Genomic DNA, 21,699 nt, shown 5'->3' with positions numbered 1-21,699 from the left:
GAACTTCCAGACTTTGTTTACGAAATTGTGAATTTTTTCCTTCCCGAATTCATGGATTGTTTTCTCTTCCTGGCCCCACATCGACGAAAAACGTTCTGTCTTACATACACAAGTTGAAATCACATACAGCCGTGCTATTAATTAGCAGTTGAGGAATTTTGAACTCAACCGCTCACTTCAACATTAATTTTTCATCTGAAGATGTGTCATATTCTCGTTATATGCTAAGATGTCCTAGTAACCTATTATAGTTACTGCAAATGCGATCGTGTTCAACATTTTGAGACAATTTGTCCTACTTTCCGCTGACGAGTGATCTGATAGCCCTATGTGTGATGAGAACTGTTTTTACTCAATTTCTGATATAATTTATTCCAGAATTTCCTTCAACTTCTATTACCTTGTTATTACCTCCAATGCTTACACAACTTTTCCTTCGTGCTCGACCTTTGGGTTCAGAAATGTTTACAACACTCCCCATCTCCCACGTGTAAATAGCAGGCAACAACACTCTAGAAAACCACAATGTATACAACTTGTTTACTACATATTTTACGAAAATATTAGAATATTAGCTTGATATAACTGTGGATTGGAACGAACGAAATAAAATACCTGTTTTATACGCACACTGGAACGAGCGCAGGCCTGCTGTGAGTCACTCTGGCAGTGAAGGTCACTGATCGAAGCAGTTGGTGCTTGCTTACTACAAGCAGGCGCCTTATCTTTCCTCAAGGAAACACGGAAATCTTAGTTACTTTCTTTCGCCAGACTAATGGTGAACATTTACAGGAACGTAAGGAATAGTATCGTATTCTATTGGAATTAGATTTCGTGGTGTTTAAAAGATATCATAACAATATGTAAATCTCTTTTGTGACCTACACTGAACTTATTTTAAAGTTTCATTAACATGTGAAAGCGGAAATTTGGAGATCCTTCTTCCTTATGATTTCTAAACAACCGAAGAGTGTGGTGAACGTGAAACTACTTATTGTTCGCATCAACGATATGCATTATACAAATGGTCCTTAATCAAAAACCCTATTACATCACAGGAAGTGATATTTAAAACAATTCTACCACGTATCCAACGTAACCAATATTCAGATTGATTCCAAGCTTCTGTTTGGGTTATTTTGTGTCGCATTTTTACCTCTTGCGATAATCGCGACGACGAAGATGATGGTTAATGATACGAATGCAATGCTACATCTAAGCCTCAACAGGTTTCAAAAATGGATCCTCTGGCTTTGTAGAGAGTTACGGTGATTTTTATTTTTATTTTCATTTCGTATTTTAAGTCCACTTTATGCACACAAAGGCTAATCGAGACTGCATCTACAGTTTAAAGTGGGATCCTAACCACTGTGTCTCCACCGGGTATCGAACAGGGGACTCCTTGATTACAATGCGACTCCTCTACTACAGCGCCATCGGGAAGGATGAGAGAGAGAGAGAGAGAGAGAGAGAGAGAGAGAGAGAGAGAGAGAGAGAGAGAGAGAGAGAGAGAGAGAGAGAGAGAGAGAGAGTTACGGTGACTACGATAATGAAGAATTGGAAGTAGCAGAACGCCTAAGCTATTAGTTTGTCAATATTGGAATCGTTAATGAACGTTATGAATGTCAGTTCAAATTGAAAAAAATAAACTACTTGTAAAAGATTTCCAGAGTGCCGTTACAAATCGTTAATTTTTCTCTTTCCACACATTACTTTGCTACTATGTAGATATTTGCATGCTAAGATGTAGAAAGTGCTGCATTTTCAGTGTTTGGAATTGCGATTTACTTCTGAGAATGGAGTGAGTAGTGGGAAAAGGATCACCTCACATGTTTGGATTATACCTCCCCGCCAAAAAAAGACACAAAATATATATCGGCTGTTGTTCTTATAAGGAAATATAACATGTATGAATTATCTCAAGAAATATTGGAGCCTATTCACATACCTACGGAACTTGGAAGAAAGCCCACGTAGAGATTGGGAAGTTTTGTTACGACAAAATTGGGATGTATAGTAAATTAGAATGCAAAGTCCTACCTTGTGCTTTCCACCAAGCCATGAAGGCGTATAGGGGGTGTGGAGTTAGGGCCCCACGCTTTCTTCATCAGGCGGAAGGTGGGAATGATGTGATCAGCACCACGCCCCTGGCCGCCATACCCCCCCCCCTTCCCCAGAGTTTCCTCCAGGTTTCGACTTTATACGACGCTGGGTGGGCACCGAAGCAGCTTGAACAGGTGGACAAAATCCCGATTATCCCCCGTCGAGGATCGAACCCAGATCTCTCACATGGTAATAAAACGCCCTAACGACTGTGCTACTGCGGCACATACAGTAATTAAGGCAAGAATTGTTTTAGCGTTTCGTTCAACGTTTTTAGGGGAATCATTTTCGTAGATATAACGTGTAGCTCTTGACGGTTCTGCGACCTGGGTTCAGAAAAGGCGATTTTCTGATGAACAACATTCTACCTGACAAGTCACGTGACTTCCCTACATTTCCTGTGCCTGTTGGGTTTTGCATGAAAGACGAGTTGCTCTTGAGACAGACAGAATCACCCGATCGCGTATTTACAAACCCTAAAGAATTGCAGAACCTCCAGCGATATTTGGCTACTGATTGGCTGCCATTCCGGAAGTTGATGCAGCGTTCCTTCAAGTTAACGCTAGATGGCAGGGTTCAAACTAACAGTGTAGATTTCAGATATCCGTCCCAACTAGATAAGAAACCCATTTACTCTAAGGTTCATTTTTTAAGCAAAATTATTTAAATTAATGTTATAGAAGACAGAAATCAGAACTCTTCTTGAAGTGAATGATTTTTCTATTTAAAGTCACATCAGTGCAAACATTGTAACTACCAATGACTATTGAGAAAATTATGTATATCCAACGTATAGCATTTTAAACATTATATTTTATTATATAAACGTATATTTCTTAACATAATTTCGACAATCTGTTTACAAACTTTATTACTATACAATCACAAGGCTTATTTTTCCATACTTTTGCTGTAAATGAAGAAGCAAGGAAAAATGGACACGGAACATAAACACTTCCGGTGCACACAGCCAATAAGAAAGCGTTATATACCTCTGGTTCTGCAGCACTATAGGGTTTGTAAATACGCCACCCGATCACCTAATGGTGCAATGTGTGTTGCCTACCCTTCCGGCATTATTTACTGCCATTAAAGTCTTATGGGGAAGAACTTTTTTCCACCACTGTACAGCGCCTTGAATAGTAACGTAGTGTGGAAAACGTCCCAAGAAACTGGTTCCCCGAGACGATGACAAGTAGATGGCAGTGCGATCGTCCCAGGTGCTAATTTTGTTATGAAAGTAATGCGGCTTAGTTAGTTTTTGGAATATATTGTGTAGATTTGTTTCTCTAATAAGGCGGTAAGTTAATTTGATGGAAACAGTTATACTTGTGGAGTGATTTGCAGTCACGAAATGTCATTAATTTGGAAAGAAAAGTAAAATAAAATTAATAAATAAATAGCATGCGTAACACAAGAAGAAACATCGCAATGTGATTCCGGACGTCAGGTCTTGGACTGTATATTAGAGTTTATTTTTCTATGTTATTAGAATATAAATAGTATCCTGAGAGATATTTCATACCGAGGCGACAAACCACAAATATCGCTTGAAAGCGAGCAGTCGGAAATCAATGCAGCCTTTCGAACCGTAGGGACAAAAGCTCTGACTGCACCGTTTCCTCAAGGAGATTTTACACCAAAGCAACACGGGTCATTCGGTCCAAGGCAACTTTCATATCGAAGTGACACATGTTGCTTGGAAACGAGCCAATAAAGAGCAACATTTCACATCGTAGCGGCATGACGGGAAGCACGGCCAGCATTCGGTTGGTGAAATCCTCAAGCGATAAGTGTCGCGTGCCGCTTATCGCTTTGGTGCGCAATCTCCCTAAAGCAAGACACTCATTGCAGACCCTATTGAGGGAATGGCCCAGTTTGAGCGACGCAGAAGATTCAAAGCGACACGTGTGGCTTATCGTGTCGCCTAGATCTGTTGTTGTAATGTGCGGTTTATCGTGTCGCCTATCTGTTGTTCCCAAGCAACGCTTGCTAATAGACTGAAGGCACCATGTCGCTTGTCACTTGGGAACTCCCCCTGTAGCGCGTCGCTTCGGTCTCAGCACCCTTCCTTTAAGGAGCTTTCCGACCGAAGTAACAAGTAGCACGCGAATATGAACGTGTCGTTTGCTGTTTGGACCCTCATGTGCAATGAATGCTATTTTACAGTCTGGAAATGTGTGTCACTAGTGAGACAGTGTGAACATTCCGTGTCGCTTGTCCCATTGGTTTGAAAGTTGCCTTATACTCATGTCGATGGCACTAAGGAAGTTTTGTGGGGTTCCCCTTGTCGTTTCATGCAATCATCATTATCATCATCGCCGCGATTAGTTTAAAGCAGAAGAAAAAAGACAGTAAATATCAAAAATACAAATGCTTCAGTGTGTATATCTTTAAAAGAAAATGATAATAATAATGAACCTAATTCATACACAAAAATTTAGTTGCCAAGAACATTCCACGCGTATTTTTTCTCCCGTATTATTAACGAAAGTATGACGATAACAGGACGTGGTCGACTGTCTAGAATGTTCGTTAATATCTTCGCGACCACTGTACCAAATATCATAGCAATTATCACATTCATAGAAATGCTTCATGTAAAAGAATCAGACGTTGCAGCGAAAACTCCATTTACTTCCATTATAAGCAGTCGAACACCAAGCACCGGGGTCAACACCAGCGCCTCTAGCGGATCATTTTCGAGTGGAACCAGCCAGTGAGCGCAGAAGCATGCTGTTTTCCACACTACGTTATTCTAGGTGCTGTAGTCTAAGTTTGTGATATTTCAAGGCTTTATATGAGTAATGTTATGACTATTTCTTGTTTCTAAACTGATGAGAATAGCAGAGCTGAAATTTAATTGAAAGATTTGCCTCTGCAAAGCTTGTGTAATGTAAGTAATCTCAGTGGAAGTGTCTTTTAAAGGTGTTGAGTCACGTGTGTTTTTAACTAGTTTCTAGTTTAAGCTATTACTCTTAATAAAGCGTTAATTATGTGATATTAAGACTGTTACTTAATACCAGCAAACCCTGGGTGTAGAAGAGTTCTCATACTCCTAGCCGGAGACGTAGCAAATTTAGAAACTTTTATTAGCCCTCATTAGTTTTAATCTTCAACATGTTCTGCTTGTGGTTCTCAGTCAATAATTCGAAATATATATGAAGTGTATATTAATTAATATCATTCTCATATTGAAATTATATTGGACATCTGTACTTCCGACTAAGGAACAAAAATCTCTGATTCTTAAATAAAGTTTGTTGATTAGCAATAGCTAGATAGTGTATAGAATCTACCTTGCTTTTCTGGCTCCCATCCACTCTTTATCCATCGTACACATAAGGAGCTTTCAGACAGAAGGAACACGCGACAGGCGACAAGCCATATGGGGGTTTACACTGAAGTGACAAGCGACAGAATCCTCTTCCGTTCCGTCTATGATAAAAGTATTCACCGCACGGGCAGTATCAACAGATTGAGGCGACTCTACGCTTGATATTAAGAAAACGACTCAATTTGAGCGACACGCAAGCAACAAGAGACACATGGTGCTTCGGTTCGGAAGGTTACGTTTACTGAGGGTTCGTTTCCAAGCGAGACATGTTGCTTGTCGCTTCTCTCCTGTGGCTTGTTGAATGTGACAAGCGACACGGAAGTATCACACTGAAGCAACGAACAACAGGGACACTTCAGTTTATAAGCAAGCATTCACTGCGCATGCGCGGATAACAACCCTGGCGACGATGCACGGTATCCAGAAAACGGCCTAAGCAGAAAAACATGCAAGCGACAAGCGAGACGTGCAACTTGTTGTATCGCTTCGGTTCGAAAAATTTCCTGTGAGGAAGATTTCACACCAAAGTTACAGGCGACATGCGACACGAGTCGCTTGGAAGCGAACTTTCAGTAGTAAATGCAACCTTTAAAACAGAAGACACACGAGAAGCTGCACGTGTCTCTTGACGCCTCAGTCCGTTGTTCACGGATGCGGGGTGAATGTTTTCCTTCAGACTGGAGGGGATTGTGTCGCTTGTCGCTTGTGTGTGAATTACACCTGTCGCTTCGGTGTGAAATTTCCCCAAGATAGCTTTCAGGTTGAAGCAACAGGCAACAAGCGACACAGAGTTTTCGCACCAAAGCGACAAGCTTTCAGACCGGAGCGACAAGCGACAGATGTCGCTTTGGAACGAGCCAATCAACAGCAACGTTTCACAGCGTAGGGGCATGGGCGACCGCACAATCCTGCATTCGAATGGTGAAATCTTGAAGCGACACGTGTTACGGGTCGCGGGTCGCTTGGATGTGAAATCTCCCTTAGTCTATAAGCAAGCTTTCACTGTGAATTCACTACCAACAGACAGACACGACACTATGCACGCTATTAGAAAACGGACCAGTACGAACGACACGCAAGCGACAAAGCAACCCGTGCAGCTTGTCGGACGAGTCACTTCCGTTCGGAAGAATGGATTTATTACTGAGGATTCATTTACAAGCTACACTTATTGCTGTCGCAAGTCGCTTATTACTCCTATGACTTCAGGCAATTTTTCGTTCGTTACGTCAAAGTAGAGTATCTAAGCTTTTTACTAGGTTTCTAGAGCGCTGGTGGTGTAGTCGTTAGGGCGTCTGACTGCCAGGCGGGAAACCCGTGTTCGATTCCCAGAGTGGGTGAATAAATGTCGGATGGTCCCAGCATAAAGCAGCTCCGGGGATCCCAGCCTCATATCAATCTGTGCATATGGGCAATCCTGGACGGCAAGAGCGGCCGGAGTGTGGTCCTGATCGCCTCGCCTCCAAAATGACCTTTCCCCCACATCCCGTACATGGATGACACTGTGCTATATGCACTTGGAAATTTGCCTTTACCTAGGTTTTTAGTACGAAATCTTAGGAGTTTGCAACCAGAACTCGAGGCTGATGTGGAATTTGAGAAGAGGGTCGCAAATGAAGGAAGGGTCTGTTTGGTTGTTTGGGCGAGAAATTGGTTGTTTGGGCGAGAAAATTTATGACGATTGTCCCCAGTATGGTTGGAACAGGGCCGTAGTAAACAATAGCAGTGACTATACCGCGTTTGTTAGAACCTGTCCCATTTCCCGCGCTAGCGATCGCTCGACGGTTTCGGTGCCAATGAGAAACGAGGAAAAAATCGTCTGCTGGGCAGCGAGGACGGAGAAAAGCCAGCGACCAGCTAGCGCGGGAACCGGGACAGGTTGTAACAAACGCGGTATACCTACGGATCGTTTTGCGCAAGGATGAATGGAAGAGAACTCTTAGGGTAGGAATTTTGCAAGTTAAGATAGCTGGGACACGAGGCTAAAGTCTTACAAAATTCGTTACGGACAACGTATGACGAATTTAGGACTTTTCGAGGGGGAATCTTACAGATCTTTTTTCATGTAATAGAAGTTGATTTGGGTTTCCAAAAGGAAATGCTTTATTCCGAATAAATAAATATTTGCTGGTGATTTACTGTTTTAAGTCCACTTTATGCACAGTATGGCTAATCGGGACTGGACCTACAGTTTAAAGTGGGATCCGAACCACTACGAGCCTCCACCGGTTATCGAACACAGGACCCCTTGATCAAATATTTGCAATTGATTAGTTATTTTGTTTATATATTTTTTTCGAGACTTTCGAGACGAGACGAGACTTTTCACGAGCTGTCTCATCTCGTGTCTCGTCTCGAAAACGAGACGAGACAGGTGGTCAGTCTCGTCTCGTCTGGAATTTTGAGAAGCCTGTCCCGTCTCGTATGCAACACTACCAGCGTCCCATAAGCAGTACACATGCAATTATTTGTATCTGACATGAGCCTCCTGAAGCCCCCCTGCGTACACAGACACATACAGATCGTGTTACTGAACTAATTTTTGTTCATATATGTATAAGCAGTTTATCTTCAGAAGATCTCCTGTGGCATTGTCTACCCACTAAAGTCAAACTATTATTCATTTCAAATATATGAGGTCTTATATTTGTATGTATTTGTATGTCACTATGCACTTACTCATTCGCTCACATGTATACAAATATTGACATATGTTTATCGTATGTCATATATAGTCTACAGTCAATGAACGTATGAAAATTTTGCTTGTCTTAACCAACCAGCACTGTGTAGTATTCCGTAATAATTTTTGAATTTGTAAGTGTAGACGTGTCCATAAGCAAGGCTACAAACATCCCATTCTTATTTTAATGAATTAATGCTTGTAATTTTCATCTGCTCGAATTTTCCTGTTTACTTCTTATTATAATAGGTTAATTCTGTTATGTAAACTTTATCCATTTAGTTCTTCATCAGAATTGTCACGCCAATGGGTATATTATAATAGACAGTCAGTGTAACAACAGGGAACTCTTTTGTTAACACTTGATCTGATGTTTGTATATATTAAAGATTAGATATTCTGGACTCGAGCACATATCCTTATCTGCCAGTGAATAATCCAAAAATAATTGAATATTTTGCTGAACATTGTGTATATAAGTTCTATGTGTACTGTGGGATCCATGAGTATTACCGTGCAAATTGTCCATGACTATTTTCCATTAATTTTTCTCTTCCATCCTATGTGTTTTTAAGCCATGGATTTTTATGTATGCTGGTGCAGAAATTGTCAACAGCTTCTTTTGAGTTTTCTTTTAATTCTTTAAGTTCTTATTGGGTCAAATAAAGTGCACGAACATGGTGATGGACGATTTGCGCGGCAATACCCATGGATCCCACTGTACATGTGATTCTTCCTTGCAATGATCTAAGGTTAATTGGATCTTCTTGTTGACAGTTGACACAAAAAATATCATTTTAAAATTTAAGTATAATCATAGCATTTGATGTGAAAGACTTGTACAATTAGGCTATAGCATTTTATACATGTTGAAAATAAACATTTATGTTTTCAAAGATCTAAGCCTAAACACAAGTATTAAACTAGTGTGATCCAAAGTTTTGAAGAATAAGCTTCATTCAGAAAATTTATGGGTAGGCCTATAATTGTTTTATAAACTAATAATAATGTTATTTCTTGGTTGGTACTTAAGTACATTTCGTTGGTAACAAAAATCTGCAGATTCGTGCTTTAGCTTAGTTTTGAATGTATTTGCATTGTACGCTATTGATCCGTTTGTTTTGTGAATTCTATTAGAAAGCTTTCGGTTGAAATTTGATTGCAGTTATTATAATTTTCTGCTTAACTTATAATTTTGACATAGATTACGTAACCTTAAAGATAAGATTTTTTGAAGAACTAACTAACTAACTAGCTCCCTAGCCTTCTTAAACCCGAAGGTTCATGGCTGCAGCAACACAGGCCTTCCATCTTTCCATATCTTGAGCAAGTTCTATATACTCTTTTCCATCCCTACCGATTTCCCTTAGGTCCATCTTAACGTTGTCCCTCCATCTTCGTCTTGGCCTTCCTACACGTCTCTTACCATCAGGTTTCCCAACAAGAATCCTGTGAACTCCTCTTTCTTCTCCCATTCGTGCCACATGGCCTGCCCACCTAAGTCTTCTTGATTTAATTATTCTAATAATATCTGGAAGAATTTTTGAAAGTAAAAAGGTTAAAAAAAAAGGTAAAGTGCTCCCCTGTGCTTAGCACCACGCCATGAAGGCGTATAGAGGGTGTGGGGGTAACGCCCCACACTTTCTTGATCCTGTCGTGAGTTGGGGTGATGTGATCAGCATCACGCTCCTGACCGCCTTTACCCCCCAGGGTTTCCCCCAGGTACCCATGTTATTCGACGCTGGGTGGGCGCCGGGGCCGCTTCCAACGTTAGAAAAGTTCCCGGATTTGAACCGGCCGGGGATCGAACCCGGGACCTTGAGCATGGTAGTCAGACGCGTAACCGACTTTTTTTTTTAACAATCTCTTATTTTATCAGCATATATACAAAATAGATCTGCTTTCTTACATAAAAACTGTTAAAAGTATTGTATAGAATTTTTAACATAGTAAGTAATATAGTAAGAGTTTATCTGATACAAGATTTTTGGCGTAAACATGCAGTTGTACCTGTAATACAAATATACGTTTCTTCATATATAAAATACCTGTTTACACTTTCACACCACAAGTATACAATTATTGTTGTCTAAACAACACTGAGGTAGTTTCCAAAATACTCATACATTTTTGGATATTGTAGCATTTTCCGTCTGGTTCTTTTTGAATACTGTGTGAACAAAATGTTATTGCTCTCATACTTTTTACAAAATAGATAATATATTGTATTAGCTATTAACCAAATTACTGCATTGTTTTTCTTTTCTGGAAAATATTTGAAATCTGGTCTTGTACACATCGACGGTTGAAAGTACTGGGGTGCTGTTCGACATATTTGTCCTAGATATGTCGTTAGACATTTCCAAATTCCCTGTACTCCATTACATGATACTATTCTATGTTCAGTGGTGTCTATCTCTCCACATATGTGGCATTTATTAGTTGTTAGTCTATTGATATTATGTAAGCGTTCATTAGTTTGTATAATATCATGTATTACATTGTACCAAACACTATACACTGATGTATCCAGAAATTTCTTACTTAAATTTTTCCAAATATTTTGCCATCTGTTATTGGGAAAATGTTTTTCAATGCGGTGAGTCGGTATCTGCAACTGTTTGTGAAACAGTGTATATAAGTATTGAGAGAGTTTTACATCTTCACCTTTTGGCGGAAGCACCACATAACTGAATTCTTGCATCAAACTTCGTAGATATATCGGTCCTTTTTTCAATCTGCGTAGATCTGGAGGATTTTGGGGTGGAAATTCCTCCGTCCATAACTGTATCCATAATGATGTAATGGAGTCTTCAATGCCATAGAGTGTATATGATCTTGCCAGGAATAGGGATTTGCATTTGATCTCAATATTTGTGAGCTCCAATTCTCCTTTTAGTTTCATTTGCCATAGATTTGATAGAGGTATTCGAAAAAAATGTCCATACCACATCCAATTGCTGAATTCATTATTCTGAGGTATTTTTGATTGATTGGGATCACTTGGGCCGTATAGTTTAATTTACTAAACATATATGTTTGCAAAAACCACACCCGTTGTATCATGTTCAACTGTCTGCTGCGCATTTGATAACATTGTATGCGAATGTCTCTCGCTATCTTTTGCCAATTGGATTCTAACATTTGTTCCTCGTCCTTGTGAAAAATTATTCCTAATATTTTAATTTCCTGTACATATGGTATCCCTATATCTGGATATTTTTGAGCCCATGTGCCAAAGGGTAGCGCCTTTGATTTTTCCATATTTATTTTGGCCCCACTAGCACGGCAGTATATATGTATCGCTGCCATCATTTTTTGCATTTGCTCGTTTGTGATGATACAAGCAGATAGATCATCTGCGAAAGCAAACACTTGGTTTTCTTTAAAGGCGTGTATCTCGTTGGGAGTAGTTTTCCTGGTATATTGCAGCAAAGGATCCAGGGTTAAAGCAAACAAGAGCATACTTAGTGGACATCCTTGCCGAATTGATCTTGTTATATTTATTGGGGACGACAGGAATCCATTGACCATTATCCGAGATGTTGCCTGTTGATAGAAACCTTTCACAATATGAATAAATTTCTCACTGAATCCATATGCCTTTAGCACCTCAAACAGGTAGTCATGCGACACTAAATCAAACGCTTTTTTTAAATCAAAAGAAAGCACACATGCATCAAGTTTCTGCACCATATAATAGGATATCAGATCGCGAATCCCTCCAACTGCACTGAATATGTTATGCTTTTTGCCAATGCATGTTTGTTTCTCACTGCGTATCCGTGGTAAAACTAACTTTAACCTATTTGCTAAGATCTTTGCCATTAATTTATAGTCACAATTTAGTAATGTTATTGGTCTGTAGTCGTCTACTTGTTTTGCGTGTGATTTTTTCGGTATCAATATGATGATGCCTTCATTTTGTACAACTTTTCCATTTTTAAAGGCATCTTGTATGATTTTGATTAGTTCATATTTTATAATCTCAAAAAACTGCAAATAAAATTTGTAACCAATACCATCTTTTCCTGGTGCTCCTTTAAGGTTGCATGTTTGTAACGCTTCATATACTTCTTCTATTGTTACTTCAGTATCTAAAAGTTGTCTATCCTCTTCTTGTAAACCATTGTTTAGCGAATTCAGTATGGTCTCTCTTGCTTCTGCTTCCCCCTCCCCGGTCTGATAAAGCTCTCCATAATAGTCATAAAATGTCCGCATGATTCCTGGCTGACTCACATGCGATTCTCCACCTGAATCCACAAGATTGTTGATCATGAGTGATTTTTGTTGTTTTTGCATCTGTACATAGTGATACATCGAAGTTCTTTCATCTTGAATTAAATTCTTGGAATTGGTTCTTATTGTTATGCCTTCCATTTGTTGCCTCTGGAGTGTTAAGATTTTGGCTTTGTACTGCTGTATGGCTTGGTAATTTTTGGCGACATCTCTCCCTTGACATGCCTCGTGCAAACACTGGTAATAAAAGTTGATCAATCCGTTTCTGTCTTTTGCATTTTCTTTCCATACCAGCAGAAAAAAGTTTTTAATTTTGGTTATACATATCGAACCCACCAGTCATTATGATTACTGTAATACTTTTGTTGTTTACACCAGTCGACCCATTTTTGTGCAAATATTTCATTGACATGTGGAAGCTCTAATAACTGTATATTTAGCTTCCAATATGAAGGACACCTGACTAGTTTTGTTTCTTCCAGGTTTATTGCCATTTTTACTGCCATATGATCAGTAAAGGGCGCTGGCAATGCTTCTATGGATGTTATATTTTTTATTTGATCTGTATTTGTATATAACCTATCGATTCTCGATCCAGATTTATTATTAAAATATGTAAATATTATATCCTGTCTCTTCTGTAACCAAACATCTTTCAAATGCAATTCTTCAATTAATGTTGCAAGGGCTGGACTCTTTTGATAAGCTCCTAAACAATCGCTGGGATATAATACCTGATTAAAATCACCCCCAAGTATTATTTTAGATTCATTTAACGGTAGCAAATATAAAATGTCCTGATTATAAAATTGTTCACGTGACTGTCTATTTTGATTGCCTGATGGGGCATAAATATTCACAAAAGTATAGTTGGTACTTTGAAAGCTAATGCCTCTCCCATCTACTAACTTTTTTACATTATTAATGGTTAGGCCGTTTCTAACAAGTGTTGCTGTCCCACGGCCATTGATACCAATATTAAGTATGGCCTCGTAACCATATATTGATGGAAAGTCACACATACAAACTTCCTGCAAAAACAATACGTCTATGGAGTGTACCCGTACAAATTCTTCTAACATTTTACATTTTACAGGCGAAAAGATTCCATTAATAAATGAATACTGTAGCACACAATTAATAGTACTTTCCGATCGTCACTCATAACTTTGAAAAAAAATATACAAATAACAAATGAAATATCAAATCAAATTTCCCTTTTTAGGGTTTACTTCTTCTGTTCATTACTCTATTCATACCTCCTACCTCTCTCACTGATCTCCTCTTCGCTACTGTGTTCTCGCTACCTTTCGAAGTATTCTTCGTCCGATTTTTTGCACCCATCTGCTGAGACTTTTTCCACTTTGACACTGAAGTGGCACTTTCGTCACTTTATTCTTCTGTATTAAATTCACTTTCCAACTCACAGTGTTTCGAAGGTCCCTTGCCCTCCTCTTTTGGGACGTTGTCCTTTGTCGCTGGGGTGGGAGGAAGATCAACTGAGTTTCCTTCGTCCTGCATCTGGGCATCCTGCATTTCTTCACTTCCTTTTTCGTCTTGTTTGTCTAGGTGAGAAGTTCCTGGTTGTTTTGTGTCCATCGATAATATTTTCTGGTTGTGTTCTTCCTTTGCGGTCGCCATATTTACCGGTGGTAACATTTCCACCGAGCGGATGTCACTTGGCACATTCTTTATCCCCTTATCTTGATTTTGTTCTTTTATCACCTTTTGTAAACCTTCCGACTTGTTTTGATTATTATCTGGTTGGAACTGATTGTTCACGTTCGAGGAACTCCCCTTTTCCACTATTATATCACTATAATTTCTCTCTCGGTTTTTATTCACACGAAGCGTTGTTATCTGACGACTATCACATTGCCAGCTATCGTGTCCTTCTTTTCCACACGCCCTGCACGTTCTCGGCTGTCCGTCGTATATCACATGGCACTGATGAGATTTTACTGTAATGAACGACGGAATCGGTTTTTTTAGTTCCATTTTCACTATTCTCACCCCGTTGTAAACTTGATATTTAAAGCTTTCTGACCCCGTTTCTTTGTCTATGCATTCCACCTTCCCAAATTCCGTCATTTTTTCCTTCACACAGTCATCATCTAATTCTAGTGGTAAGTTAAACACTCTTACCGCTTTTCTTTCCCTCCCCGCATCAATCAAAAGCACTTTTACAGTTTCACCATTATCATAACAAAAGTTTGTTTCCGGACCACATGTCTCTAATATTCGCGTCATTATTGCTTCTCTGATGCATTTTACGAAAACACATCGAAAATGCGTAGGTATTTGTATTCCCAAGATCTCATCTACGTGGAGTTGAAATTGTCCATGTATAAAGTCATGAATTTCTCGCGCCGACGGCCTCGGTGCCCCGAACGGAAAACGTATCTGGATGGTATTTTGTCTAATGATATTCATCTTTTTACTATTCTAAAGTACTTAACCAATTCTACTTACTCGCCAGTCAACTGCACCAAACGCCCCAAGAAACACACACATGGCACTCCCGCTCGTTGTTTCCTGAAGGCAACTTTTCACTGACCTTCACGGAGCAACTAGTTTCCGCGTCCGCTTTCTCTGAAGGCTGCCACGGAACTCTGCCGACTGAGCCACCGCGGCCACGGAAGAATTTTTGAAGGGTAACTTAAATCCTTGTGCATCAAACATAAAAAGGGGACCCCCCGAAGCAGCCTTGCTCCACCCGAGGGTATGCGCTTAGGTCCTGGTACCTTAAATATAAACCAGGACGTCTTTTGCTCCGAATTTATCGGTTCCCCCGTTTTTCTTTTATGTGTACTTTATTTATGATATTACATATTACATGCATTATAATAACATTGAACATTATTTGATTATGTATTTTGGTTACAAAACTTTAGATTACAAGACTTGATCTGGCATCTAGAACAGGCCTTATTTCAGAAGTACACAAATAAATTAAGTTGCATTTTTTATACCTATAACTATAAATTATTTTGTTGCTGTTTTTTGTACGTGGTACGTGTTTTTTATTTTTTTATTTTTAAGGATTGAGGTATATGTAAGAGTAACTGAAATGAAGTTCGAAAAATGGAATTTAAAGCAAAAACAAGAGTACGTGTAATTGTATTGCAGTAATATTAATAATAATGTAAACCATGAAATATAATAGGGAAAAGTGGTTGAGGTTAGTGCATTGGTTATGATCAAGAGTAGATAAAGTTATTGCATCACAAAGCATCTACATATATACACAAAATGATAATGAAGTTATTACAATTAAGTTCAGTTTTGTTATTATAACTGTATTGCAGGATTATTGAATGCATCATATGTTTTGAATCTGGTACCATTCAAATAGGTTGCCTTTAGGTTGTTTCAAAACTGGCACAATTTCCGTGGGTAAACTATTTTTGGGAGTCCTGCAATTTTTTTTAAAAAAACTTTAGTTTTTAGTAGAGCCGCAGCCCAGTATGTATTCTAAAATATCTAAGGAATTTTTCTCTACGCACGCTGAAATTACTTACAATTACAAGCAACAAGCGGCGGCACGCTTCGCTCGGAAGCGAATCATTTGTAATGAATGCAACCTTTCTAGCCGAAGATGCACGGGTCGTATGTCGCTCGGGCTGCACCGTTTTCTCAATACCGTGCATCGTGAGGTCTGTTGTTCGCGCATGTGTGGTGAATGTTTTGCTTTAGACTGAACAGGCTCGTGTCTCTTGTCGCTTGCCGATTCGATACGAATTCATCATGTCGCTTGTCGCTTCGGTGAGAAAACTTCCTTATACCTTTTTCCACAAACTAAAGATGATAGTATTATTTTGTTTTTTCACCTGCAATGTATGTAGATTAAGTCAACTGAGTATTTGTTTTATGTCCACATTATGCACAGATGCGATAATCTGGACTGGACTTAACAGTTTAAAGTGCGATCCGAACCATGTGCCTCCACAGGGTATCGTACCCGAGACCCCTTCGTTACCACTACTCCATTGGTTGGACTCGATTGCATCATTTACTTGCAGACGTTGTCTGTTGTTTACGAGATACATAGACATGGCATCTCTGACTTCAACATCATTTCAAAACTCATGCTCAGTAATAGGCTTCTAAATAAGATGGTGTTTATCTGCAAACTCCTTTTCTTTCTTGTTGATAGAATACATCTCGCTATACATTGAAATAACCACCGCTGAAATTATTATTAGGTATTCTATCAACATAAGGGAAGCTTCCACCGCAACTAATTGCAACCCGAGCTGTGTTCGTTGTGGTCTACAAAACAATAAAATGTGTGTTGTGTAAATGAGGTGAATGATGGTCATTACCTGCGGTGGAACTACATTTTTTGTGTGTTTCTGTCTAGATGCATGTTTTGTGCATCCAAAATTAGCTCCCTGCACTTTGTTATTCATAAATGGTACAAATACGAGGGTTGTTTGTAAATTGCATGAACAATTTTAGAGGTGACATCTGTTACACATGTTTCCATATTCCTGTTTACGGCATTACGAGAGACCAACACAGAGGGTGTTTCAATAATTTACAAGTTTTGCGACTGAATTCTCTGGTGTAATACACGGCAGGAGCGCGACGGTGTTTGCTCAGCGGAGGTAAGGATAACAGGTAGGAAAAAACAAGCTGCAACTCTTCGGAAAACACGGCTTTATGCTTTAATTAATCAAAAGAAACTTCGCCTGCCAAAAACACCTCCCTGCGGAGTTAGAATTGGTATACCGTCCGATGGTTAACGTACTAAAATCTAAATTGTACAATACTAGGTTTGACATTCTGCTAAGGAATGCTCTTACATTCTTTCACCCATAATGCCATCATTCATCATTAATCTTTGTGTTAGATAATGAAGTCCCCAGCCGGAATGTAGTGAAAAACAGCGTTACGGGTTTTAGGCACTGGAACAAAATTTTCATTGTAAAATTAACATAGCACCGTAGTAGAGGCTTTTCATTCATATTCTAGTAGAAACTTGTTAGTTTCTAGTTCTTTTATCAAGCTAATGTTTTCACTAACTGTAACAAATTATGGACGTTAAGTCATTTTAGTCTAATCGAATATGTCGTCCTCAAAAACAAAATTTCTTGTCCTCTTAATATATATGTAGTTTGAAATATACAGGGTGTCTCATAAGTAATAGCGCAAACAACAAACTAAACATTCATTTCCTACTAACCACGAGCGTTTTTTCCGTAGTTCTGTGGTGTGAAACTACTTGCTGAGACTGTTCTGCATGTACAGTCAAATCAATCAACCAGGGCCTCCACAATGGCGCAGTGGTAGCCGTCGCCTTGTAATCAAGGGGTCCCGGGTTCGATACCCGCGTAGAGGCACAAGTGGTTCAGATCTCACTTTAAACTGTAGGTCCAGTCCCAATTAGGCTTACTGTGCATAAAGTGGACTTAAAACAACAAATCAACAGCAAATCAATCAACCAGGGAGCAAGGGACGAAAGCCCCATAAATAGAACATTGATTGATTGAATTAAGTCCACTTTATACACAGTAAGGCTAATCGGGACTGTACCTACAGTTTAAAGTGGGATCCGAACCACTATGCCCCTGGAACATCTTGATTACAAGGCGACGACGCTATCATTATGTCATTGGAGAGGCCCCGTAAATAGAACAAAATTACTATTTACTATGGAGACATCAAATCTTAATTTCCTTACCAAACCCACCACTTTACATGACCAACCCAACGCATACTGCACTGCAAGCAAAAGTACACCTATTACAGAAATAATCTGAAACAGATATCAACCCATTATTCCCAGTTCAATTGTTGTCCCTTTCAAAAGTAACTTCTCGAAAGTTTCATCTCTATTTGATTTGGCAAAACTTCAATTCAATTATATCTAGCTTTCCAGAAGTGTATGTCGACCTTCGTGGCGTAGTGGTTAGCATAGCGCGCTACTAAGCCTTGGATACCGGATTCGAATCCTGGCCAAGGGTTGAGTGTTCGTTGTGAGTGTTCCTTCAACTTAATTCTATCATACTCATCCTCGTCGTTACGATTAGCCAAAAGTGACAGAAAATCGAAGTTAAATAACTACAATGAAATCTCGCTACATACAATGGAGAAACTGAATAAGAGCAAACCTTTGACATTATCTTTCCCCAGCCCGATCAAACAGAGCGGGTCGTTCAGGCACTAAGGCCCGGGAGGGCTCGGGGACTGAAGCTCCACCCGAAATTCTACAAATTTATAATTTAAACAATGTATAGTGGAAATTAATTTTACTTCCATTAAACATCTTGTATAATAACTTGTATTGTACTGAGAAATTCATCCTAGGGGATTGTACCGCCCCTCCTCACACACACAAAATTTTCGCTTTAGATGGCGGCTGCTGCTCTCCTCGATATAAAATTCAGGCTATGGGCCTGGGGCCGTTAGTAATATTTTGCAGGAGGGCCCAGCATTTGTAGAACCGGCACTGTTTGTATGTAGTAGTAATTTCAAATTAAAATTTAAATAATCTGATATGTAATGAGGAAGAGAGGAAAAGTTCCATTTTTAGAATAGCACACACCGATTTGCTGTTTCCATTTATTCAAAATTTTATGGTTATTTGAAAGATACAGTATTCTTTAAAACAGGTTTAAAAATCGTTTTTCTGGAACAGACGAGACTGTGTACAGAAAAAGATGCATACACAGCTCATATTGAATTGCTATATCTATAGTTAGTGCGTCTACAGATATTCATTAAGAGGTAAACCCTAATGTGGATTACAATGTGAAGCTGATCGTAGAAGAATTGGAATAAACAAGTCTTGATGTTAAATTTGCATGGAAAATTACTTTTTACTCGCACAAGTTCAAGTATCTGTATTTACGAAATTTTGATAGATTCTAACGTGTAAAATACTTATATAAACTACATGAAAAGTTATTATAATACAGCATCTCCTCGTTCAATGTCCACATCGCGTGATCTTCGATGAAAAAACGTTTCAACACAGTTTGAAAACCTTGAGCCGGGCATATACATTCTGCAAAATTCGTGCCAGTAATTTGCATCCATTTCATACTCTGGGGCGAACTGCAGCGATCTGCGGGTGAGATTTCGTAACCGTTGTAGCAGTGTTCCCCCCATGTTTGCTAGCATCGTTATAACGTACGCTGGAATGAAAACTATAGTAAGAAACGATGCCCCCCACCCTGCTGCTACGGTCCAAAGGGGAAATGGCTCTGCCCCGTATGAAATTGGTTTGCTACTGCAGACAACGAAGGAACCATAGACACAGAGTAATGTTACCGGAGTTACGACCACCCAACACAGCCACCACAATCCATTAACTGTCCTCCTACCGTGAACAAACATCAAAAGTCTTTCGTACTTTTTCATGCCGTAGATGAACACAAACGCAAGCACTTCCATGACGCAGATGATCACTAGCGTCGGCGTAGCGTGGGTATCCAGCAATTTGAACCAGTATATTCCATTTTCTCGAATGCAGAAAGCAGAGACTAGGAAAACAAAGAACACGGTGACTACGATACGCGGCAATCTGTCCTTCTTCAGAGTGGGATAAACGTCGTACAGACTCCACTGGAAAGCGTCAAGTTGTATCACTATCCAGGAGAGTGCGGTATAGCCGAGAGAGGCAAATACCAGGACGTTCCATAGCTGGGGACAAGGCATGGTGGCTATCATCGCAGGATAAACGGAGAACATCACTGCTGGCCCGTCCTTCGCCAGGGAGAAGAATGGGATGCCAGTTTGCGCTTGCAAGAAGCCCAAGCCGCTAAATAGCACGAGTCCGAAGATTACGCTCGCGGCCGTACTCATACCAGGGACGCAAAACACTTCCCACCAGCAATTATGGTTCACGTAGTTGAAGCGAGCTCGATGTACTGCGGTGCCGTGTCCGACCCCGACGGTGAACAGCGCTTGGACTGCTGCGTCCACCCACGTTCCGACGCGAAGAAGTTCCTTAATTTCTGGTACAAAAAAGGCTCTAAGCCCGTTCGCTGCGCCTGGAAGAGTGACTCCACGGAACATCATGATTGTCATGGCAATGTAACCGAGCGGCACGAGAAAGTAGAAGCTTATGCGAAAGTTCTTCCAGCCTACGTTACAGCAAGTAATAATCAGAGCGCATAATACGAGATGCAACACCTCCATCTCTAGCACAAGTCCTCCAGCAGGATCCTCGATACTTGAAGATGTCTTGAGGGCGAATTTCGTAAGATACTGCTCCGACGGGCTTTGTGGGTTACTTGCTAAGCTTGCCAAGCCACTGCTTCCCAGCTCGGTACAGTTTCCGTCATTATAAACGTTCTTGCAGGTGCTCCAATCTGCACTTTCTTTCAGGGGATATGCCATGAAGAAGAGTGAGTACGTGCCAAAGACGCACGCGAACGCGCATAAGAACATATTCACTATCAGCGTTGCATATCCAGCTCCTTTCGTGATCGGAGACGCACCAAACATTTTGATGTATCCGCTACTAGTAAACTGAGCCACCACATGTTCTAGGTGGAACATAGGTAACCCACAAATGAGGATGAAGATTAGGTACGGTGCGAGGAAAGCTCCTCCCTTGTGAACGTAACACATGTATGGGAATCTCCAGACGCCACCGATCCCGATGCATGGGCTGAGGTAGTAGAACAGCACCTCCATCCTTTTTAGGTAAGTCTTGGCTTCGGCGGGATGTGCGTCGGGTTTCATCAGCTTGATTCTTCCGGTCTCGCTCCGGATTCGAAGTTCGGAGATTATTGACCGCGAATAGTTGCTTATGGTGCACTCCTCGACAACATCTGAGAACTGAACCACTCTTGGGGGAATGTCTTCCGTCTCCTCCTCAGCTTCATCGTGGGGTTGTGGAATTCTTTGTGGGCGAATCTTCAGAGGAATCAATTTCGACCTGGTTTTCCTCAGTGGACTTTGAGAAGGACCGCTCTCAACTGAAGGGCCAGTCTCATCAGCCTCCTCAGTTATATTAGTAACTATCTCAATCTCGGTAACTCTCTGGGAATCGATTTCTGTCTCGGTCTCTCGAACTGGCTCGGTCTCTTCTAGGCTTGGCAGCGGTTGCTCTACACTTGACTTCTTAGCCATGTCTTCAATGTCTCTTTTATCTTTTGCTCGTGAGGATATCGCACTCTATACTATTTCTTAATCTTTATTTTTTTCTTGTCGCAAAATTTGCGTCTAGTGCTGATATTGTTTTTCGCTGCACTAATTCCATGGGAACACTTTGCCTATTTTTAAAATGTCAACAATCAGGAATATCCAAGGCATTGCTTCTTCCTTGTGCACGAAAATTGACATACTTTCCATTGTTTCGAACAATTTATGTCGGGAAAGA

The 21,699-nt window shown here is 40.1% G+C and overlaps 1 protein-coding gene across 1 annotated transcript; it reads right to left on the bottom strand.

Annotated features, from left to right (window-relative positions):
* Nucleotides 1-19,274: 19,274 nt before the first annotated feature.
* On the bottom strand, nt 19,275-21,449 carry LOC146005421 (sodium-dependent dopamine transporter-like). The gene has a single exon (XM_083144662.1). It carries the CDS (start codon nt 21,447-21,449, stop codon nt 19,275-19,277), a length of 2,175 nt encoding a protein of 724 aa, XP_083000788.1.
* Nucleotides 21,450-21,699: the final 250 nt, after the last annotated feature.

This window comes from Lepisma saccharinum, chromosome 23 (genome assembly GCF_977018435.1).
Source record: "Lepisma saccharinum chromosome 23, izLepSacc3.1, whole genome shotgun sequence".
In the NCBI taxonomy this organism is placed as follows: Eukaryota; Metazoa; Arthropoda; class Insecta; order Zygentoma; family Lepismatidae; genus Lepisma; species Lepisma saccharinum.
This window is presented reverse-complemented; position numbering and strand designations above follow the sequence as displayed.

Coding starts and splice junctions, on each gene's coding strand:
- LOC146005421 (XM_083144662.1), bottom strand. CDS start 21,449: ATGGCTAAGAAGTCAAGTGTAGAGCAACCGCTGCCAAGCCTAGAAGAG.